At 42.6% G+C, this 17292-nt stretch overlaps 1 protein-coding gene across 1 annotated transcript in view; it reads right to left on the bottom strand.

Annotated features, from left to right (window-relative positions):
- Nucleotides 1–224: 224 nt before the first annotated feature.
- The window catches only part of TGFB1I1 (transforming growth factor beta 1 induced transcript 1), a 107098-nt gene continuing 90030 nt past the window's right edge, over nt 225–17292 (bottom strand). The window contains exon 11 of the mRNA XM_075831008.1: nt 225–955. Coding sequence (XP_075687123.1) covers nt 689–955 — 267 coding nt within the window. The 3' untranslated portion in view covers nt 225–688. The remainder of the gene's footprint in view (nt 956–17292) is intronic.

Raw genomic sequence — 17292 nt, 5'->3', positions numbered from 1 at the left:
CTTATCAGAATCATTGAGTTTCTCCAGTTTGCTATTTCTAGGACCTTCCTCACAGAAATGAAGCCATTGAAAAACATTGTGGCCAACCATAGCAGTACCCAGATTGCTGCTGCAGCCCTCCAGGGAGGGAGTCTTTACAGAAGGGCAAAACAGAATACATTTTTTTTTTTATTTCTCGGCCAGTCTTTCTATATGTATAATATATATGTAGATAATGTGCAGCTGAGAGATATATGAAGTATACACAGAATAAACTGCTGTGTATATAAAAAAAAAAATAAGGCAATCAAATAGTGAGTTTTGAAAAATTCCCTAATCGCTACAAAGTTTCCAAATTTCCAAATTTATGTGATTTTTGTTGGTCAATACAAGAAAAATAACTGCATATCAGTGACATTTTTCAGCATAACCGCCCTCTCGACTTCATTTCTCATTCTTTCTTTAAAGCTGGTGAAAGCTGAAAAACGTGATAATAAAATGGTGCTTAAACAAAATATAGGGAACAGGATTTGCTAATGCGCTGCCATATTGTAATGTCTATTACGGACTTTCTATATAATTGTTGGTCACATCCCGGCCCTCGTATGTGAGTGTGAATACATCCTAATACACGTTTCCTTGTAAACTGTTCACATCCATTTCTGCGCGCCTCTTCATACAGATCATTTTGACGGTCTTGACTGAGCGGTTATCCATACAAGCGGGCGAAACACGCCTGACAATACGGTTTGCCTTCTTGTTCTCGGAAGGTGCCTTTGTTAAGTTGGCGCAGGCAAAATGTGCAACTCAAATGCTGTGGATGAAACTTTCGTCCCATTGCAGTCACACAACGACCAGTGATCGGTTGGTCACAGCCCGCGCATAGAGAGCCGCGACACGAGTGGTAATGAGTCTCACATAGCGGAAGGCCATCGTTCTCAAAGAAACTTCCATTCAGGAATGGGGTGCGACAGACCTAGAATACAAAGCAGAGCCTGATGAAAGGAACATGCGGAGACACAAAGTGGTGACGTAAAACAGGATGAAACAACAACAATTAGGTTCTCTAAATACAAGAAGAAATTAAATGAGATTCGTATTTACTGGAAAAACCGGACGCACGAGAATGACCAGATCTCGTCTCTTCTGAGGCTACACAGGAATCCGACGTTCAGAGACAGAAAATTAAAGCGCTAATTCAAGTCATGTTTTCAGCTCTACTGGCGGGATCCACTACAGATTATTCTAAAATTCTACGAAAACTTGTATAAATACAGGATTTTCTCAATGATTGTTTGGCGATAATGATATCAGGATAAACAATGTACGTTTGTCTGCCGATTGCCTCATCTTTGTCGGCAGCACGAATCCCAGGCTGCCAACAATATGCAAACTGTATGGGGACCGAATAATCGTTCCAATATAGTTTGAATCGGCCTGTTTAAAAAAGTGCTGATCAACTTGTTATATCGTCAGGCCTCCTGCACACGAACGTGGTTTTGCGGCCGCAATTCCCACGCAAATTTGCAGGTGAATTGCGGTTCCATTCATTTCTATGGGCTCATTCACACGACCGTTGTTTCCAGGTTCTAGGCTCATAGAAAATAACGGATGATACTCCACTGCCGGCCGACCCGAAAATCAAGGTTGTTGGCTACGGTCGTGTGCATGAGGCCTAACTGTTAGGCCCTGTGAAAATTGCCCCTCATTGATTTCAAAGACAGGCAGATGCGTTTTTTTCCCGGGCAGCTTTTAGCCGCTCGCAGTAAAGAAAAGCAGCATGTCCTTTACTTCCCGAGCATTTTTCCCTCGTGGTTCTTGCATTCGCTTCAAGGGCCACGGGCAAAAAATCCGCCATGAAAACCACAGCAAAAAAGCGCAGGCAGGTCAAAATCTACCTCAATTTTTCTGGCGGAATTCTGAGGCAGGTTTTTACTGCCTGCTAAGAACTCTGTGTGAACAGGGCCTTAAAGGCTATGAAAAATTTTGTGCAAGAAAAATGAATATACACGCACCTTAAGTCCCTGCAGAAAAAAAAGTTGCAATTATCTGTTTTATGCATTGAGCTTTCCTGCTTATAACTCTCATAACTAGTTTGCAATCATTTCTCCATTTATACTTCTCCTCTAGGGGCGTTCCCTAGCACTGGTCACATGTTCTCTCCTCTAGGGGCGCTCCCTAGCACTGGTCACATGTTCTCTCCTCTAGGGGCGTTCCCTAGCACTGGTCACATGTTCTCTGCTCGGGGGGTGTTCCCTAGCACTGGTCACATTTTCTCTGCTCGGGGGTGTTCCCTAGCACTGGTCACATGTTTTCTCCTCTAGGGGGCGTTCCCTAGCACTAGTCACATGTTTTCTCCTCTAAGGGCGTTCCCTAGCACTGGTCACATGTTTTCTCCTCTAGGGGGCGTTCCCTAGCACTAGTCACATGTTCTCTCCTCTAGGGGCGTTCCCTAGCACTGGTCACATGTTTTCTCCTCTAGGGGGCGTTCCCTAGCACTGGTCACATGTTTTCTCCTCTAGGGGGCGTTCCCTAGCACTGGTCACATGTTCTCTCCTCTAGGGGCGTTCCCTAGCATTGGTCACATGTTCTCTCCTCTAGGGGGCGTTCCCTAGCACTGGTCACATGTTCTCTCCTCTAGGGGCGTTCCCTAGCATTGGTCACATGTTCTCTCCTCTAGGGGGCGTTCCCTAGCACTGGTCACATGTTCTCTGCTTGGGGGCCGTTCCCTAGCACTGGTCACATGTTCTCTGCTCGGGGGGCGTTACCTAGCACTGGTCACATGTTCTCTGCTTGGGGGGTGTTCCCTAGCACTGGTCACAAAGTGGCTGATGGATAACTGAAGAGGAACTGTTCTCATCTGCACAGCATACAACAGGGCCTTCCTTGCACAGAAAACTTCTGATAACCTGTGGATCTCATGTCTGGTCACAATGTCATTATATTGCATATCAGTGATGTCAGTAACAGGGGGCGGGGCTGTGACAACCTCTCACACATGATATACAGGCTGGTTGTCAGTAGTAATAGATGAATAGCGGTGTGTGGATCTCATGTCTGATCACAATGTAAACATATATCAGTGATGTCAGTAACAGGGGGCGGAGCTGTGACAACCTCTCACACATGATATACCGGCTGGTTGTCAGTAGTAATAGATGAATAGCTGTTGCTGTATATAAGATGTGTGGATCTCATGTCTGATCACAATGTAATTATATTATATATCAGTGATGTCAGTAACAGGGGGCGGGGCTGTGACAACCTCTCACACATGGTATACAGGCTGGTTGTCAGTAGTAATAGATGAATAGCTGTTACTGTATATAAGATGTGTGGATCTCATGTCTGATCCCAATGTAATTATATTATATATCAGTGATGTCAGTAACAGGGGGCGGGGCTGTGACAACCTCTCACACATGATATACAGGCTGGTTGGCAGTAGTAATAGATGAATAGCTGTTACTGTATATAAGATGTGTGGATCTCATGTCTGATCACAGTGTAATTATATTATATATCAGTGATGTCAGTAACAGGGGGCGGGGCTGTGACAACCTCTCACACAGGATATACAGGCTGGTTGTCAGTAGTAATAGATGAATAGCTGTTACTGTATATAAGATGTGTGGATCTTATGTCTGATCACAGTGTAATTATATATCAGTGATGTCAGTAACAGGGGGCGGGGCTGTGACAACCTCTCACACATAATATACAGGCTGGTTGTCAGTAGTAATAGATGAATAGCTGTTACTGTATATAAGATGATATAGAGTGATTTCCCCAAAAAAAATTCTTTGTGAGGTGGAATGGCAAAAAAAAACAAAACAAAACAGCGATTCCTCCATTGTTTTCTAGGTTTTGTTTTTATGGCCTTCACAATGCATTAAAAACATGTTAACTTTATTCTGCGGATCAATAAGATTATGGCGATACCAAATGTATAGAATTTATTTTATGTTATAGCAAAAAACGAATTGATAAAAAAAATGTTTTTTTGTCGCCATATTCTGACAGCTATAACTTTTTTTTCCGTTGATTGAGCGTGTTTTTTTGCAATGATCTGTCGTTTTTATTGGTACCCCTTTTGCGGGTACATGGGACTCTCTCATCATTTTTTGAATGGGATGAAAGGCTGGAACAGAAAGAAGAGGCCCATGAGAACGCATCAGAGGGGGCAGAACATGAAGCTGATAGTCAAATAAGATTGGGAATTAGGAAGAAAGGTGATCATAAAATACCACACATTTCTCTTATTTGATGATCCAGATGACATGCAGGATTGTTTTGAATTAATGAAACAAGAAGCAAATGCACTTGATAATGTGGTGGAAACACCCGATGCTAATGCAGATCTTGAGCTTTTTGTAGATGGATCCTGATCTTCTGACAACGGAGAACCCAGGACAGGATGTGCCGTCACCACCTTATATGAAGCATTGATTCCGCAAACCACTCCCACCTGGGATCGCGGCCCAGGAGGCGGAGCTGAAGGCGCTCACTGCAGAGTGTACACGGGCCGAGGGTCATACTGTAAGCTTTTATACGGCCGCGGGTCATACTGTAAGATTTTATACGGTCTCGAGGCTTTTGGTGTTGCACATGATTATGGCCCAATTTGGAGGAGCAGAGCTTTTGTTGGCTTATCAGGTAAACCCGTGAGAAACAGGGAAGCTGTAGCAGCCCTATAAAGTGCCTTACAGCTACCTAAAAAGGTAGCTGTTATAAAACTCCAGGCATATACAAAGGAACAGTCACCTGAGGTCGTAGGTAACCGAAAGGCAGATGAGGCGGCCAAGGCAGCTGCACTGACGCCTCTCCCCACAATAATTCTATATGAGCCTGCTGAAGCAAGCCAGGGGGCGGCTAATATGTCAATGCTCAGATTACTCCAAAACCAGGCTGCAATGGAAGAAAAAGGGGCAAAAGAGGACTAAGAGGGGCTATGGTAGACTGTGCCTACCCCTGGTCCTATACCCTATGATGACACATGGACCAACGCATGCGGCGGAGGATGCAATGGTAAGTTTAGATTCCAGGTTCTGGGTTGTCCCTGGGTACAACAACACTGCTACCCGATATGTGCAGACATGTCTTCTCTGTGCCGGCCATAAGACAGGGAGAACAGTAAAAATCCCCGAGAAGCATAACCCAAGGCCATTGTACCCGGTCCAGCAACTGCCGATTGATTACATGCAGCTACACGAGGTTGGTCGGTATGAATATGTCCTTGTCTGTGTTGATATCTTTTCAGGATGGTCGGAAGCGTGATCTGTGGTAACAGCCAATGCAAAAACATGGCTAAGAAGCTGCGCAATGAAGTGATATGTAGGTCTGGTGTTCCAGAAACCATAGAAAGTGATCCAGCTACACAATCCACAGGAGAGATAGTTAGAGAAGTAATGTCAGCATTAAACATTGAACAAGCGTTCTATATACCCCATCACCCCAGGGTAGTGGGACGGTAGAAAGAATGAATTGTACACTGAAGTTAAAAATTCAAAAGGCAATGTCTGAGACAGGAAAACCATGGACAGGCGCCTTCTAATAGCGTCACACTCAGTCAGAGTCACTGCAAACAGAGAGATAGGGTTCAGCCCATATGGGATATTGTTTGGATGTCCACCCAAAACAGGACTAGATTTCCTCAACAGCTCCAACCTTTGCACTCAGATCTTACTGCATTTGTGGGAGCACTGAATAAAAATAGAATTTCTTTGTATCATGGTGTTTATGGTTCCCTTCCAGATCCAGATTCCGTTGCAGGGTCTCATTGTGTTAAGCCCAGAGACTGGATAATGGTAAAGAGGCAAGTCCGGAGAACTCTGAGCCCGGAGATTGGATAATGGTAAAGAGGCACGTCCGGAGAACTCTGAGCCCGGAGACTGGATAATGGTAAAGAGGCACGTCCGGAGAACTCTGAGCCCGGAGACTGGATAATGGTAAAGAGGCACGTCCGGAGAACTCTGAGCCCGGATTTAACAAACCGTATCAAGTCCAGCTGACCATTTCCACTTCTGTAAAACTTGAAGGGAAAGCTTCCTGGATATTTACCAGTCACTGCAAGAAGGTTCTGAACCCTGAGGCTTCATCATTGTAACCTATCTATTACTCCCATGTATTACAACCTTTAATCCCAAAGGAGAATTGAAACAAGTTTATCAAATATCATCAGACTGTCGTAAAAAATGACTTGTGTCCGAGTGTTGGAACTTGACATTGTACGATTACCATATGTGGATGAATGTCGGCGTCCCTCATACAATAGTGGGGCATGTATTTGACCCTTGATGGGTGGTCACCATTACTAAAAGAGTGCACCCGTGGATGATGGACTATACACAAGGAATCCCAGGAAGTTGGAAAGGGTCAATATGACGGCACTTAAGATGGGAGATAATACTAGTAGTAGATTGAAAATGAGCTTTCAGAAGGCTTCAGATTATCTAGGCTGTCACACGCCACATTCAAATGACTGTTTGGGTCGGTATGTGCATGGTTCAGCTTGGTTTTACGAAAAGAGAAAATACCACCTGTACCCAAAGGGGATCAATTCCTGATCTTGGGGATAATTATAATCACAGTGACCCTTCCATATGCAGACAGGAAAGATATCATAGCCCCATGAGTAACAAGACTAGTTACCATGGTGCCTTTTCCATAATTCCCTAAGACTTGTGGAACTAGCAGATATCCTACATCATATGAGTGGCGCCTTTAAGCTTCCGGATGATATCTATATATTGTGTGGTCATAATGCATATAAATGGATACCTATGGGAGCAGAAGGAACCTGTACATTAGCTAGACTCCAGTCAGCCACATGGGTATGGGAAGATTATGATTTTCCTTACAGTAACAGACCAAATCATATGTTGTTCAAGAGGGAAGCTGACCCAAGTAAGGCTAAATCCCTAGTACATGTTCCCTGGTAAGAGAAGTTTGGCCAATCACTCACACTAGTAGGGCTATCTGTAAGAAATGCACATAATAGTGAAAAGCTTGCTGACTTATGTGACAATATTACAGAATATATTTTGATGCTTTACATATAACTAGCACATTTACCAGTGTGATCGCAATTTGAGGTCACGTTACGCCTTGATCTCCATGCAGGTTCAAATCAGGTGGGGGGGGTGCGAGCTCGGAGAAGCAAAGACACACTGAGACGTTTCTCAAGGCAAAAATACTTCTGACTTTATTTGCAGAGACACAGAGTTTATATAGTAAAAATATCACATAACTACGTGCAGACACACATGAATCATTTACATTCTTGTGGTTTCTTCCCTCGTGATTTATGTCTCTATGTACATAGTTCTTATCTCTTACATCTAGTTGTTAATCTGGTGTCTGGTCCTTATCTATCTTGGCTGTATGCACAGAACTCAAACATCATATAAACAGACTCCTTTGTGTCTGGTAAGTCCTTGTAGGGCCCCAATTTCTACTATCTACAGAATGTCTGCAAATCTATTCCATTACCTTTCAATAATACCCAACATATATTCTAATACATGTTCTTCTCTTCAGCATTGCACTCCTTGGGGCCCCAGATACATTATACATATATTTATTCCATAACAATCCCTCCTTTTGTGATTTTACCAACACCTAAATTCCAATGCTACTTCTATCTCCTGATAGCAAGGCTTCGATCCATTTCTTCACTTGATTCACACAGGTATGTAGGTGGGGTAATCTCACAACACTCTTTCATCATAATGTATAGGCCTCTGATTGAATGCTTCCCTTATTTTGCAAAATGCATAACAATTGAAACATGTAAGCAATACAAATAATATCATTAAACATATCAAGGGTTGGAATAACACATGCAGTATCTTAGTGGCAGTGGGGAAAATCCTGTAAAAACGTCATACCAGTGATGGGCACTAGCATCTTTTATTGCTGACGATAAATGTATTACTTCCTTAGCTGCTATTGTAGCCAATACTTTCACTTTACTTAGAGTCACATTATGGGCTGCTATCAATTTCTTTACGTCTTTAGACTTTTGTAACACTTGTTTTAACTCTTCCAGTGGCAAACTAAAATTTCCATAGGGCAAAGGTTCAGGTACCCATACAGTGGACATTATTTCTTCTAAAGTAGGCAGGAACACTATAGTTTGGTTCCCCCAAGTCAAATGCGTCACATTGTATAGACATCCTGAAAATGGTCCTGTGAGATTAAACTGGCTAAGGGTCTGCTTGTCGTTAGTTATTAAGCATACATGCTGTGGACCTACTTCAATATAAACCTGTAGGTTAGCTTGTGGGATTATAGTGAGTGCGCATACATTATCCTGGTGCTGCATTAGACAGGGTTCATATATCCCTGACTGTTCATTACATACATATCCTTGCTCTGTTAACTGGCACAAATCTATATTCCTTGTCTTATTGTGAGAATCTATGTGTGTTCCTTTCATTTCCGGCACCCAATATTGTCCTAATAATGTCACCGGATCAATCATTACCATTGGTATAACAATAAATTTGCATAATAGAGTAGGATTTTTCACATGAGATGCTATTAGTCTTCCTGCGCACCATCTAGGTGTACACTCAGTATACTCAGGCTGTAACAATAACCATGTATCATTTCTCTCTCCTATGGGCAGAATGTCTGTCCATTGCCTAACATGACTCTTATATGTGGCTTAAAACTATCTCTTAAAATTGTTATCAAGAATACAAAATATATTCTATTTCTTATTTCGCTATTATTCATACATAATATCATCCCATCAGTTTCTTTTATTACAATCGTAGAGTTGAGCCTCTCCTTGTTGCATCTTTCATAAATCTTATTTATCATTTCATTTCTATTTTTACTGGTTGTATATTTCTGTAGATACTGTAAATCTGGTTCATAACAACAAAACAACAGCCGTCTCTTCTTGTATGCTAATGTTGGCTGTTTTGTCTATGTGAAGGTACACAGTCCCTCCATGTGGTCCTTTTCTCCAAGTCCCTTCGGTTGTAGTCACATTTGTAGTATAACATTCCAGTGATTCTGTACTGATTACGTGTACAGGAGTAGCAGTTCTGCCTTTTTGTATAAGAGCACACGCAACAACCGCCGCAACAACCGCAAAGATCTTCATTCTTCTGGCTGAAGAACCTTTTTACAATGACTGGCGTGAATCCAGCTTGCCTTTCCTTCGAGCTTCACTGAGGTGCTTGTAACGAGTAGGACTTGAAAAGGACCATCAAATCTTGGGTCTAGACTTTTCCTCACGTGTCTTTTGACAACGACCCAATCTGCTGGTTCTAGCTTATGCGTCCCTTCAACTGAATCAAGACCTGGAATGGAAGCAAAGACTTGTGCATGCACCTTAGTCACTTGTTTGTTCAGCGTTGATACATAATCTGTTAGTCTACCATACTGCATTTGGAGCACCTGTGGAAAATAACATCCTAATCTGGGAGCCGACCCAAATAAGATCTCATATGGGCTGAGACCTGTTCTTTTTGTGGGCGTGTATCTTACTGAGAACAAGGCTAATGGTAGACACTCGGTCCATGGTTTCCCGTTTTCTACCATTGCTTTTTGGATTTTCAATTTGAGAGTCCCATTTAGTCTCTCAACCTTCCCACTGCTTTGTGGATGGTATGGTGTATGTAGGGCTTGACTTATGCCTAGAGCTGACAACACATGGTTCATGATTTCACCCGTAAAATGAGTTCCTCTGTCGCTCTCGATCACCTCTGGAACTCCATATCTGCACACCACCTCGTTGATCAGTTTCTTTGCTGTGGCTACGGCTGTAGCTTTGGTGACTGGAAAAGCTTCTGGCCATCCTGAAAAGAGATCAATACAAACAAGCACATACTCATAGGTACCGACTTTTGGTAATTGAATATAGTCTATCTGTAGTCTCTGGAATGGGTAAATTGGTCTGGGTGTGTGCTTCTGTGGTACTTTTACAGTTCTTCCAATATTATGTGTTGCACAGATCATGCATCCTTGTGTAAAACTGCTGGCCATCACACTAAACCCTGGGGCATACCACACCTTGTTTACCAAGTCCATCATTGCCGTTTTTGACTGGTGTGTCTCTCCATGTGTTATCTGGGCCATCATTGGGAACATTGTCTTAGGCAGGCACAGTTTATTCTGGCACTGCCAGAGGCCATCTTTTCGTAGCGTTGCTCCTTGGGCCGTCCACTTGTCTTTTTCTTCTTTTGTTGCTTGTCCTTGAAGTTTTTGCAGTAGTTCCGGGCTTACAGCTGGTCTTGTTTCCTCTGGATCTTTTATCTGACATACGGCTGCTAACACGGGTAGCTTCTGTGCTGCTTGCTTTGCTGCTTCGTCTGCCAGGGCATTTCCCCTTGCTTCTGGTGTGTTGGCCGTAGTGTGAGCTTTTATCTTTATTACTGCTACCTCAGTAGGTAACATCAGGGTCTCCATCAAGTATTTTACAAAGTCTGCATTCTTTACAGGTGTACCTGCAGAGGTCAAAAATTGTCTTGCCCTCCATATGGGGCCATAATCATGTGCAATTCCAAAAGCATAACGAGAGTCAGTGTATATATTTGCTGTCTTTCCTTCTGCATGTTGGCATGCTGCTGCCAGGGCCTTAAGCTCCGCTTCTTGTGCTGAGCGGGACACTGGTAAGGAGGCTGCTTCTAGGACTACATCTTCGGTGGTTACTGCATATCCTGTAAGAAAAGATCCTTCTACACAATACCTTGAACCATCCACAAAGAGTATTAGGTCTGCGTTTTGGAGTGGGGTATCTTTTACATGTGCGAACCCCACTGTTTCCTGGGCCATAAGGGCCATACAATCATGTTCATCAGTTTCAGGCAAAAATTGTGACCATACTTTACCTACGTCTTCTCCCCCTTGCTCCAAAGGCAGTAAGGTAGCTGCGTTCAATGTAGTACAGCTATGGAGTGTGACCTGCTCAGGGAGAAGGAGTGCACAGGTTAATCTCAAATGTCTTGCAGTTGACAAATGCTTAGGTTGTACTTGAGTTAGAATAGCAGTAATATACAAGTTTTGTTTTGCCTTCTCCCTCATCTAAATCCATAAAGACTCGTGTGAGTGATGTCACATCACCTCCTGTGTAACTTTGCTGGAGGGGGATGGTCTCTTACACATAAACCAAAATTGTACCTGATCAGTTCCTTCACCCTTCCCCCCTTTGTGGACTCTGCGAGAGTGATGTAGCAGAGTTCAAAACTACATCTCAACATAACACTAATTTAACCCCCTATAATGTACAACAGCCTGAAACAAAAATGACTTTTTCCTGACAAACATTTGATCTTTACAATGACATAACTCATGTGTGAAATCAAAAACAAAACAATTGTAGTTAGTTATTCAATAAAACAGAAAATATTATCTCTGATAACATTAATTACTGCAAACCAATAAACAGTATATAAAAATAGGGAACGGTGGGGGGCACATACATTTTCAAAACCCCGTGTCTCACAGTATCTGTAGTTTAATACATCTGAATTAACATCAAAACACATGAAATCTGATCACATCATAACACATAAATATCGTAACTTTTATAACCAACAGCGCTTGCGCAAAAGAGAAGAAATGTATTTCGGTTTGTAGACATTACTGATATATATATATCTCAGCAGTGCATATTGAGATCCCTTTGTCTCATCAGCCCTGCAGACTGCACCCAGTCAGCCCCCCTCCTCCTCCTCCCAAACACAGCACACTTTAGGGGGGAGGGAGGGGGGTCACACACTCAAAGCTTCTCACAACTTCTCACAACTTCTCACAACTTAACACTTTCAATGCCGGCAAAACAACATACGTATCTGCAATCATTTATCACACCATTGTATAGAAATTATCTACGTTAATGTTTAACCGTACAATCTGACGGCCACCATCTCTATCTTATAATTACGTGTTGTTTCATCAGTGAACTAGACTGGAACTTCTGTAAAATAGAAAAAACACTACAAATGACAAAATTAACAAGGTGATTATTTCACACTGATTTGGTTGGGCCGGGCGTGGCCACATCAGGGGCAGGGGGGGGCAGGCTCTCCCATTGGAAACAGTACGCAGGGGGTTTCCCACCAACAATGAGGACACACTCAACATGAGGTACGGACGGACGCCATTACCGGGCGTCGGCTGGTCCTGTTTTCTAATACATACAATACATTTCTTATTCCTAACTTCCTCTTCTGCAAATCCCTCTAAAGCACTTTTCATCAACTTTCTACCTTCCAACTTCCCTTTGTTCTCCAGAATACCTTTTTCCCAATCTGCGGCTTGGAGCCGCCCTCCTCTTTTTCCCTCTGCCAGTTTTCATGCCTTCATCAGGGCAAGCAACTCTGCACTCTGTGCAGAATGTATGACAGGATCAAGGGTCTCATCATATAAGACAGAGGTGTCTGGTGGTTTGGCTGTGAAGGACTGCTTATACATTATTACATTTATCACTTTTCCTGATTCAATCTACAAAATGACACAAAGTCATACAAAATATCTATATCAGCATTCAATGTTGTGTCCATTCATTTCAAGAACAAGATTACATTTCTTATCTCACTAGCAGCTGTTCTCCACCTCCCCCTTCTCTTATCACACTAGTTGATTCTAAATTATACCATATGGGAATTTACTATAAGGTTATTTGCAACATTAAAACAACTACTACTTCTATACCTCCCTTTGCTTTAAACTTTACTTTATAAAATATGAATTTCCTCTGACAACCTCCTGCACTTTTACTTCAGTGTATTAACATTACATACATTTGTAGGCTCTTTGTTGCTTTCTAAAAGATGCTACAATCCATCTACTCCAATCTGCTTTGTCATTTGACTCTGTGTGGTTCTGGATTTACAATCCCCTAGTAAATTTACACCATTTTAACAGGTGCTTGCTCACCCATATGCCATACGACTCTATTGGCTGTTAGGGAAAGTCCCACACTACGTATCTCCTACGTACACTCTGTATACACTATCCAACTGAGCCAAATTACAACCAACTAAACAATAATCCCACAAAGGATCTGCTCATTATATCATCTATATTTTTCCCGATCTAATCTTCCCGCTTTTCCCATTCCACATGCCTTCATTAACTGATTCGTTCCTTGCGTTGCCTTTTTACCTTCTCTTTCTGCTACTACCTGTTTGGCTGTCAGTCCTTGTGGGTGCTCATCTCGTAATAGGAACACCAAGTTCCCCATAGTTATAAGTGGTCGCCTATGGGCAGACCCTAAGTTACGTAGGGGGTAATTTTCCTGATAGGTAAATTTCTTCTCACCTATTTTAGACAGTTACTTATCCCCTCGAAACTTCTTAATAGGAACACCAAGTTCCTCATCTTGTGACTGTAAGTGGTGGCCTTTTTTGGCACACCCTAAGTAATTCAAGGGGTAAGTTTCCTGATAGGCAAATTTCTTTCTTGCCTATTTTCGACAGTTACTTATCCACTTGATACTTCTTATTTTGTTACAGATTTTAGCTACTGACAGATGAATTTCTTTCTCATCTATTTTAGACAGTTTCTAGTTTCCGTACTTACTCTTCTACTCTGGCCAGAGGATCTTTCCCTTTCACAGTCCTTTTATAACTTTCCTCGTCTGAGACACCACTCAAGGAGATATCCTCCACACCATAACAGTAATATGACAAATATTCCTAATCCAAATAACAAGGCAAACGTAAAATCAAGCTGTTCTTTTGACATGCCGGATTATCAGATTGCACAAAATTCTGGAATTTTGAGCTGAAAATCAGTGCATGATAATCTCCGCAAGTACCTCAATGCTGTACACACATTTTCGGTATTTTGCCGGATTATCGGAAGTTTTTTCCCAAAAACAATTTCCTTATTCTAAAATGCATTTGTGACACAAAACTGGGTTTCTACAACATTCATACAAATACTGTCATGGAGATCAGGCACTTTATCCTGAGGGTAGGATTACATATAGACTTGACCAGATTTTTACACTAAAAATACCCTCATGTGGCCCCTCTATCCCTCAGGAGTACTACCGGGAAGGTGACCTACCAGACAGGAAGGTGCAGAGCAGAGTTTGTAAGAATTAAGTCTTCTTACCTTGCTGCAGCAGTGGTCTGCACGTTCCTTCGTCCGGGTGGTCGCCATTCAAGTCCCGGGAGATCCCCTAGGTGGGGTGCCGTCCTTCTGGTCAAGTCCCTGGTTCGGGCGCCATTTTCTGTGATCGCAATTTGAGGTCACGTTACGCCTTGATCTCCATGCAGGTTCAAATCAGGTGGGGGGGGTGCGAGCTCGGAGAAGCAAAGACACACTGAGACGTTTCTCAAGGCAAAAATACTTCTGACTTTATTTGCAGAGACACAGAGTTTATATAGTAAAAATATCACATAACTACGTGCAGACACACATGAATCATTTACATTCTTGTGGTTTCTTCCCTCGTGATTTATGTCTCTATGTACATAGTTCTTATCTCTTACATCTAGTTGTTAATCTGGTGTCTGGTCCTTATCTATCTTGGCTGTATGCACAGAACTCAAACATCATATAAACAGACTCCTTTGTGTCTGGTAAGTCCTTGTAGGGCCCCAATTTCTACTATCTACAGAATGTCTGCAAATCTATTCCATTACCTTTCAATAATACCCAACATATATTCTAATACATGTTCTTCTCTTCAGCATTGCACTCCTTGGGGCCCCAGATACATTATACATATATTTATTCCATAACACCAGTCAGCTTATCTTAGTAACTAACCAGCATGCTGTAGTCCTGGACTATCTCATACCATCCCAGGGCGATATGTGTCAGATAGTAAGCCCTGCCTGCTGCCATTATATAGAACCCTGTGAGTCACGTCTGATATCGAACAGGCTAAGAAGGTAAAGGAAGAGTTCAGGAAAGTTAATAACTCTCGGGATGACTGGAATTCAGATTTGCTTAGTTGGCTAAACCCAGCCAACTGGTTTAGGGCGGATTCACACGAACGTGAATTGCGTCCGTGCAGGCCGCGTGGTTTTCACGCGGCTCGCATGGACCAATAGAAGTATATGGGGAAGTACAGACAGTCCGTGCTTTTTGCGCAGCATTTGTCCGCTGCGTAAAAAGCGCGACATGTTCAATATCTCAGCGTTTTTCGCGCATCACGCACCCATTGAAGTCAATGGGTGCGTGAAAACCACGCAGGTCGCACGGAAGCACTTCCGTGCAAACTGGCTGTTTCACGCAACAGCTGTCAAAAGGCGTGTCATAATGATGGCGGCTGCGCGAAAACCACGCAGCCACGCATCATATGCTGCTGCCACACTGAGCGTGCGCAAAAACGCCACGTTCGTCTGAATCAGCCCTTAAGGGAATAGGTGGTTCAGTTTTATTAAATATTACATGTAGCTTTATAGGTATTTATTATAGGAATACGGATTTATTTGATTGTCAAACAAATTTGTTTATGCTGATGACAGAGTGTTGTAATGGTTATAAAAACCCAACGCAGAATAAAGTTCTATGTGTAGAAAAAGGAGAAACATTGGGCCATAAAATAACTTCTAGATCCTTTCTTCCAGTAACAGTTCCCATGCCTCGATGGTTATGCGTCTTCTGTGATGGATGGAACCCTTCTCAAGTCGACATATGTGTCCATCGTGGTGGTGTTAGGAAAGAATCAGATAATTAGGGATAGATTTGTGTGGCCAGGAGCACCCCACTCTTAGGTAAATGATTTATAGATGATCTGTGGGAAAGGATCTCAAGGCAAGTTTGATGATCCCACTGTTTATATGGCTACACATGTAATCCGTGATCTACCACAGTTTCAGCTGTAACTCATGATAGGTAGATTCCCCAATCTAATGGCCACTATACTAGGTTAGGGAGGGATAGGAGGATCTGAGTTTGCACCTTCAGAGGATATCGGTTCCCATAGGGATAGAATAGTTGGATGCAGCATTTTGTCAAAAAGAGGGGAACTGTCAGAGTAATCGAATACCTGTTAGATTTATATATTGTATTAATATTATCAAAATATCTGCATTATATTCAAGGAGATATAAGATATGTTTTAAGTTTCTCTTAAAACATGGCATTCCCCATCATTTGAATACATAGGATAAAGATGACGTCACCAGGCATTCCAAACTGATGACTACCAGATGTTCTTGAAGGGATTCTAGGAGGAAGAGTCGTGTTACCTTATATAGAAGTGAACATACACATTGTATATTTGGCAACATCTGATTGGTTAATGTGTGTTAAGTGAAAGCATGAACCTATAAATAAAGGCTCCGTCCTCAGCCAGTTTAGATTTCTGTACATCAAACCATTGTATGTGCAATCTCTCCCGATCGGTCATTTTTTGTGAATATGAATGAATCCTGGACAAATTCTGTTATGGAGAAAAGGAACTCAAGAGTGATGGAGTTTAATCTCACATGGGAGAAGAGGGGACCAAAAAAAAAAAGGGATTCTGGCATTCACCGTGCAGGTTAAATAATGTTATATTGTAATTGTTTATACTTTTACAGAGGCAACGATACCAGTTATGTTACTATTTATTTCTTTTTCTACATTGCTTTTGGGGGAAAAGTTTTTTTTTATAAATGTTTTATATTTTATACAGCTTTTACTTACCTTTTTTATTAGTCCCTTTTGGGGACTTGAACCAGCGATCGTTGGATCGCTTGCACAATATATTGGAATACTAATGTATTGCAGTATATCGTGTCTTTTACCACCTCCTTTTAAGGCCTGCCTCTAGGAGGCCTTAATAGGAGCACAAATGTGGCAGACCTGGGGGCTTTTATTACGCCTCTAGGCTACCATGACAATCATTTGTACCCCATATTCAGGGACTGATGGGCTGTCGAAGGGGGTTGCCCCCTTTTTCTAAAGGCTTAGATGCCGCGGTTGCTATTGACCACAGCATCTGAGGGGCTACACAAGCAGAATCGTAGTAATGTATGATCCTGCCCATTGCAGTGAAGTGATGGAGGCTCACAGATGTATAACCGCCGAGCCAGGGACTGTTGCGGTGTAAGGGGTTAATGTTAATGGGTAGTCTCCCCCCCTTTTTAGTGACTCAGGAGTGGAGGGCGTTAGGATCGGGAAGGGGGTGGGTTTAGGCTAATGGGGAGTGGTATATAGGGTCACTCACATCATTGGTCGGCCTCTTTTGGCTGATTTTCAATGGATCGGAGGAGCTTGTTCAGGCGCTGTTTGCCACGATTTCTGCGGAAGGAAGTGACAGGCTGCAGCCGCTCCTCCGTAAGGCGGCCGTTCCAGCTCCCCCTTCGGCTTCTGGGCAGCGGCGCTCGGCGCGCATGTCTCATCCGC

This window comes from Rhinoderma darwinii, chromosome 6 (assembly GCF_050947455.1).
Source record: "Rhinoderma darwinii isolate aRhiDar2 chromosome 6, aRhiDar2.hap1, whole genome shotgun sequence".
Classification (NCBI taxonomy): Eukaryota; Metazoa; Chordata; class Amphibia; order Anura; family Rhinodermatidae; genus Rhinoderma; species Rhinoderma darwinii.
Note: the sequence above shows the minus strand (reverse complement) of the source record. Positions and strands in the feature narration are given on the sequence as shown.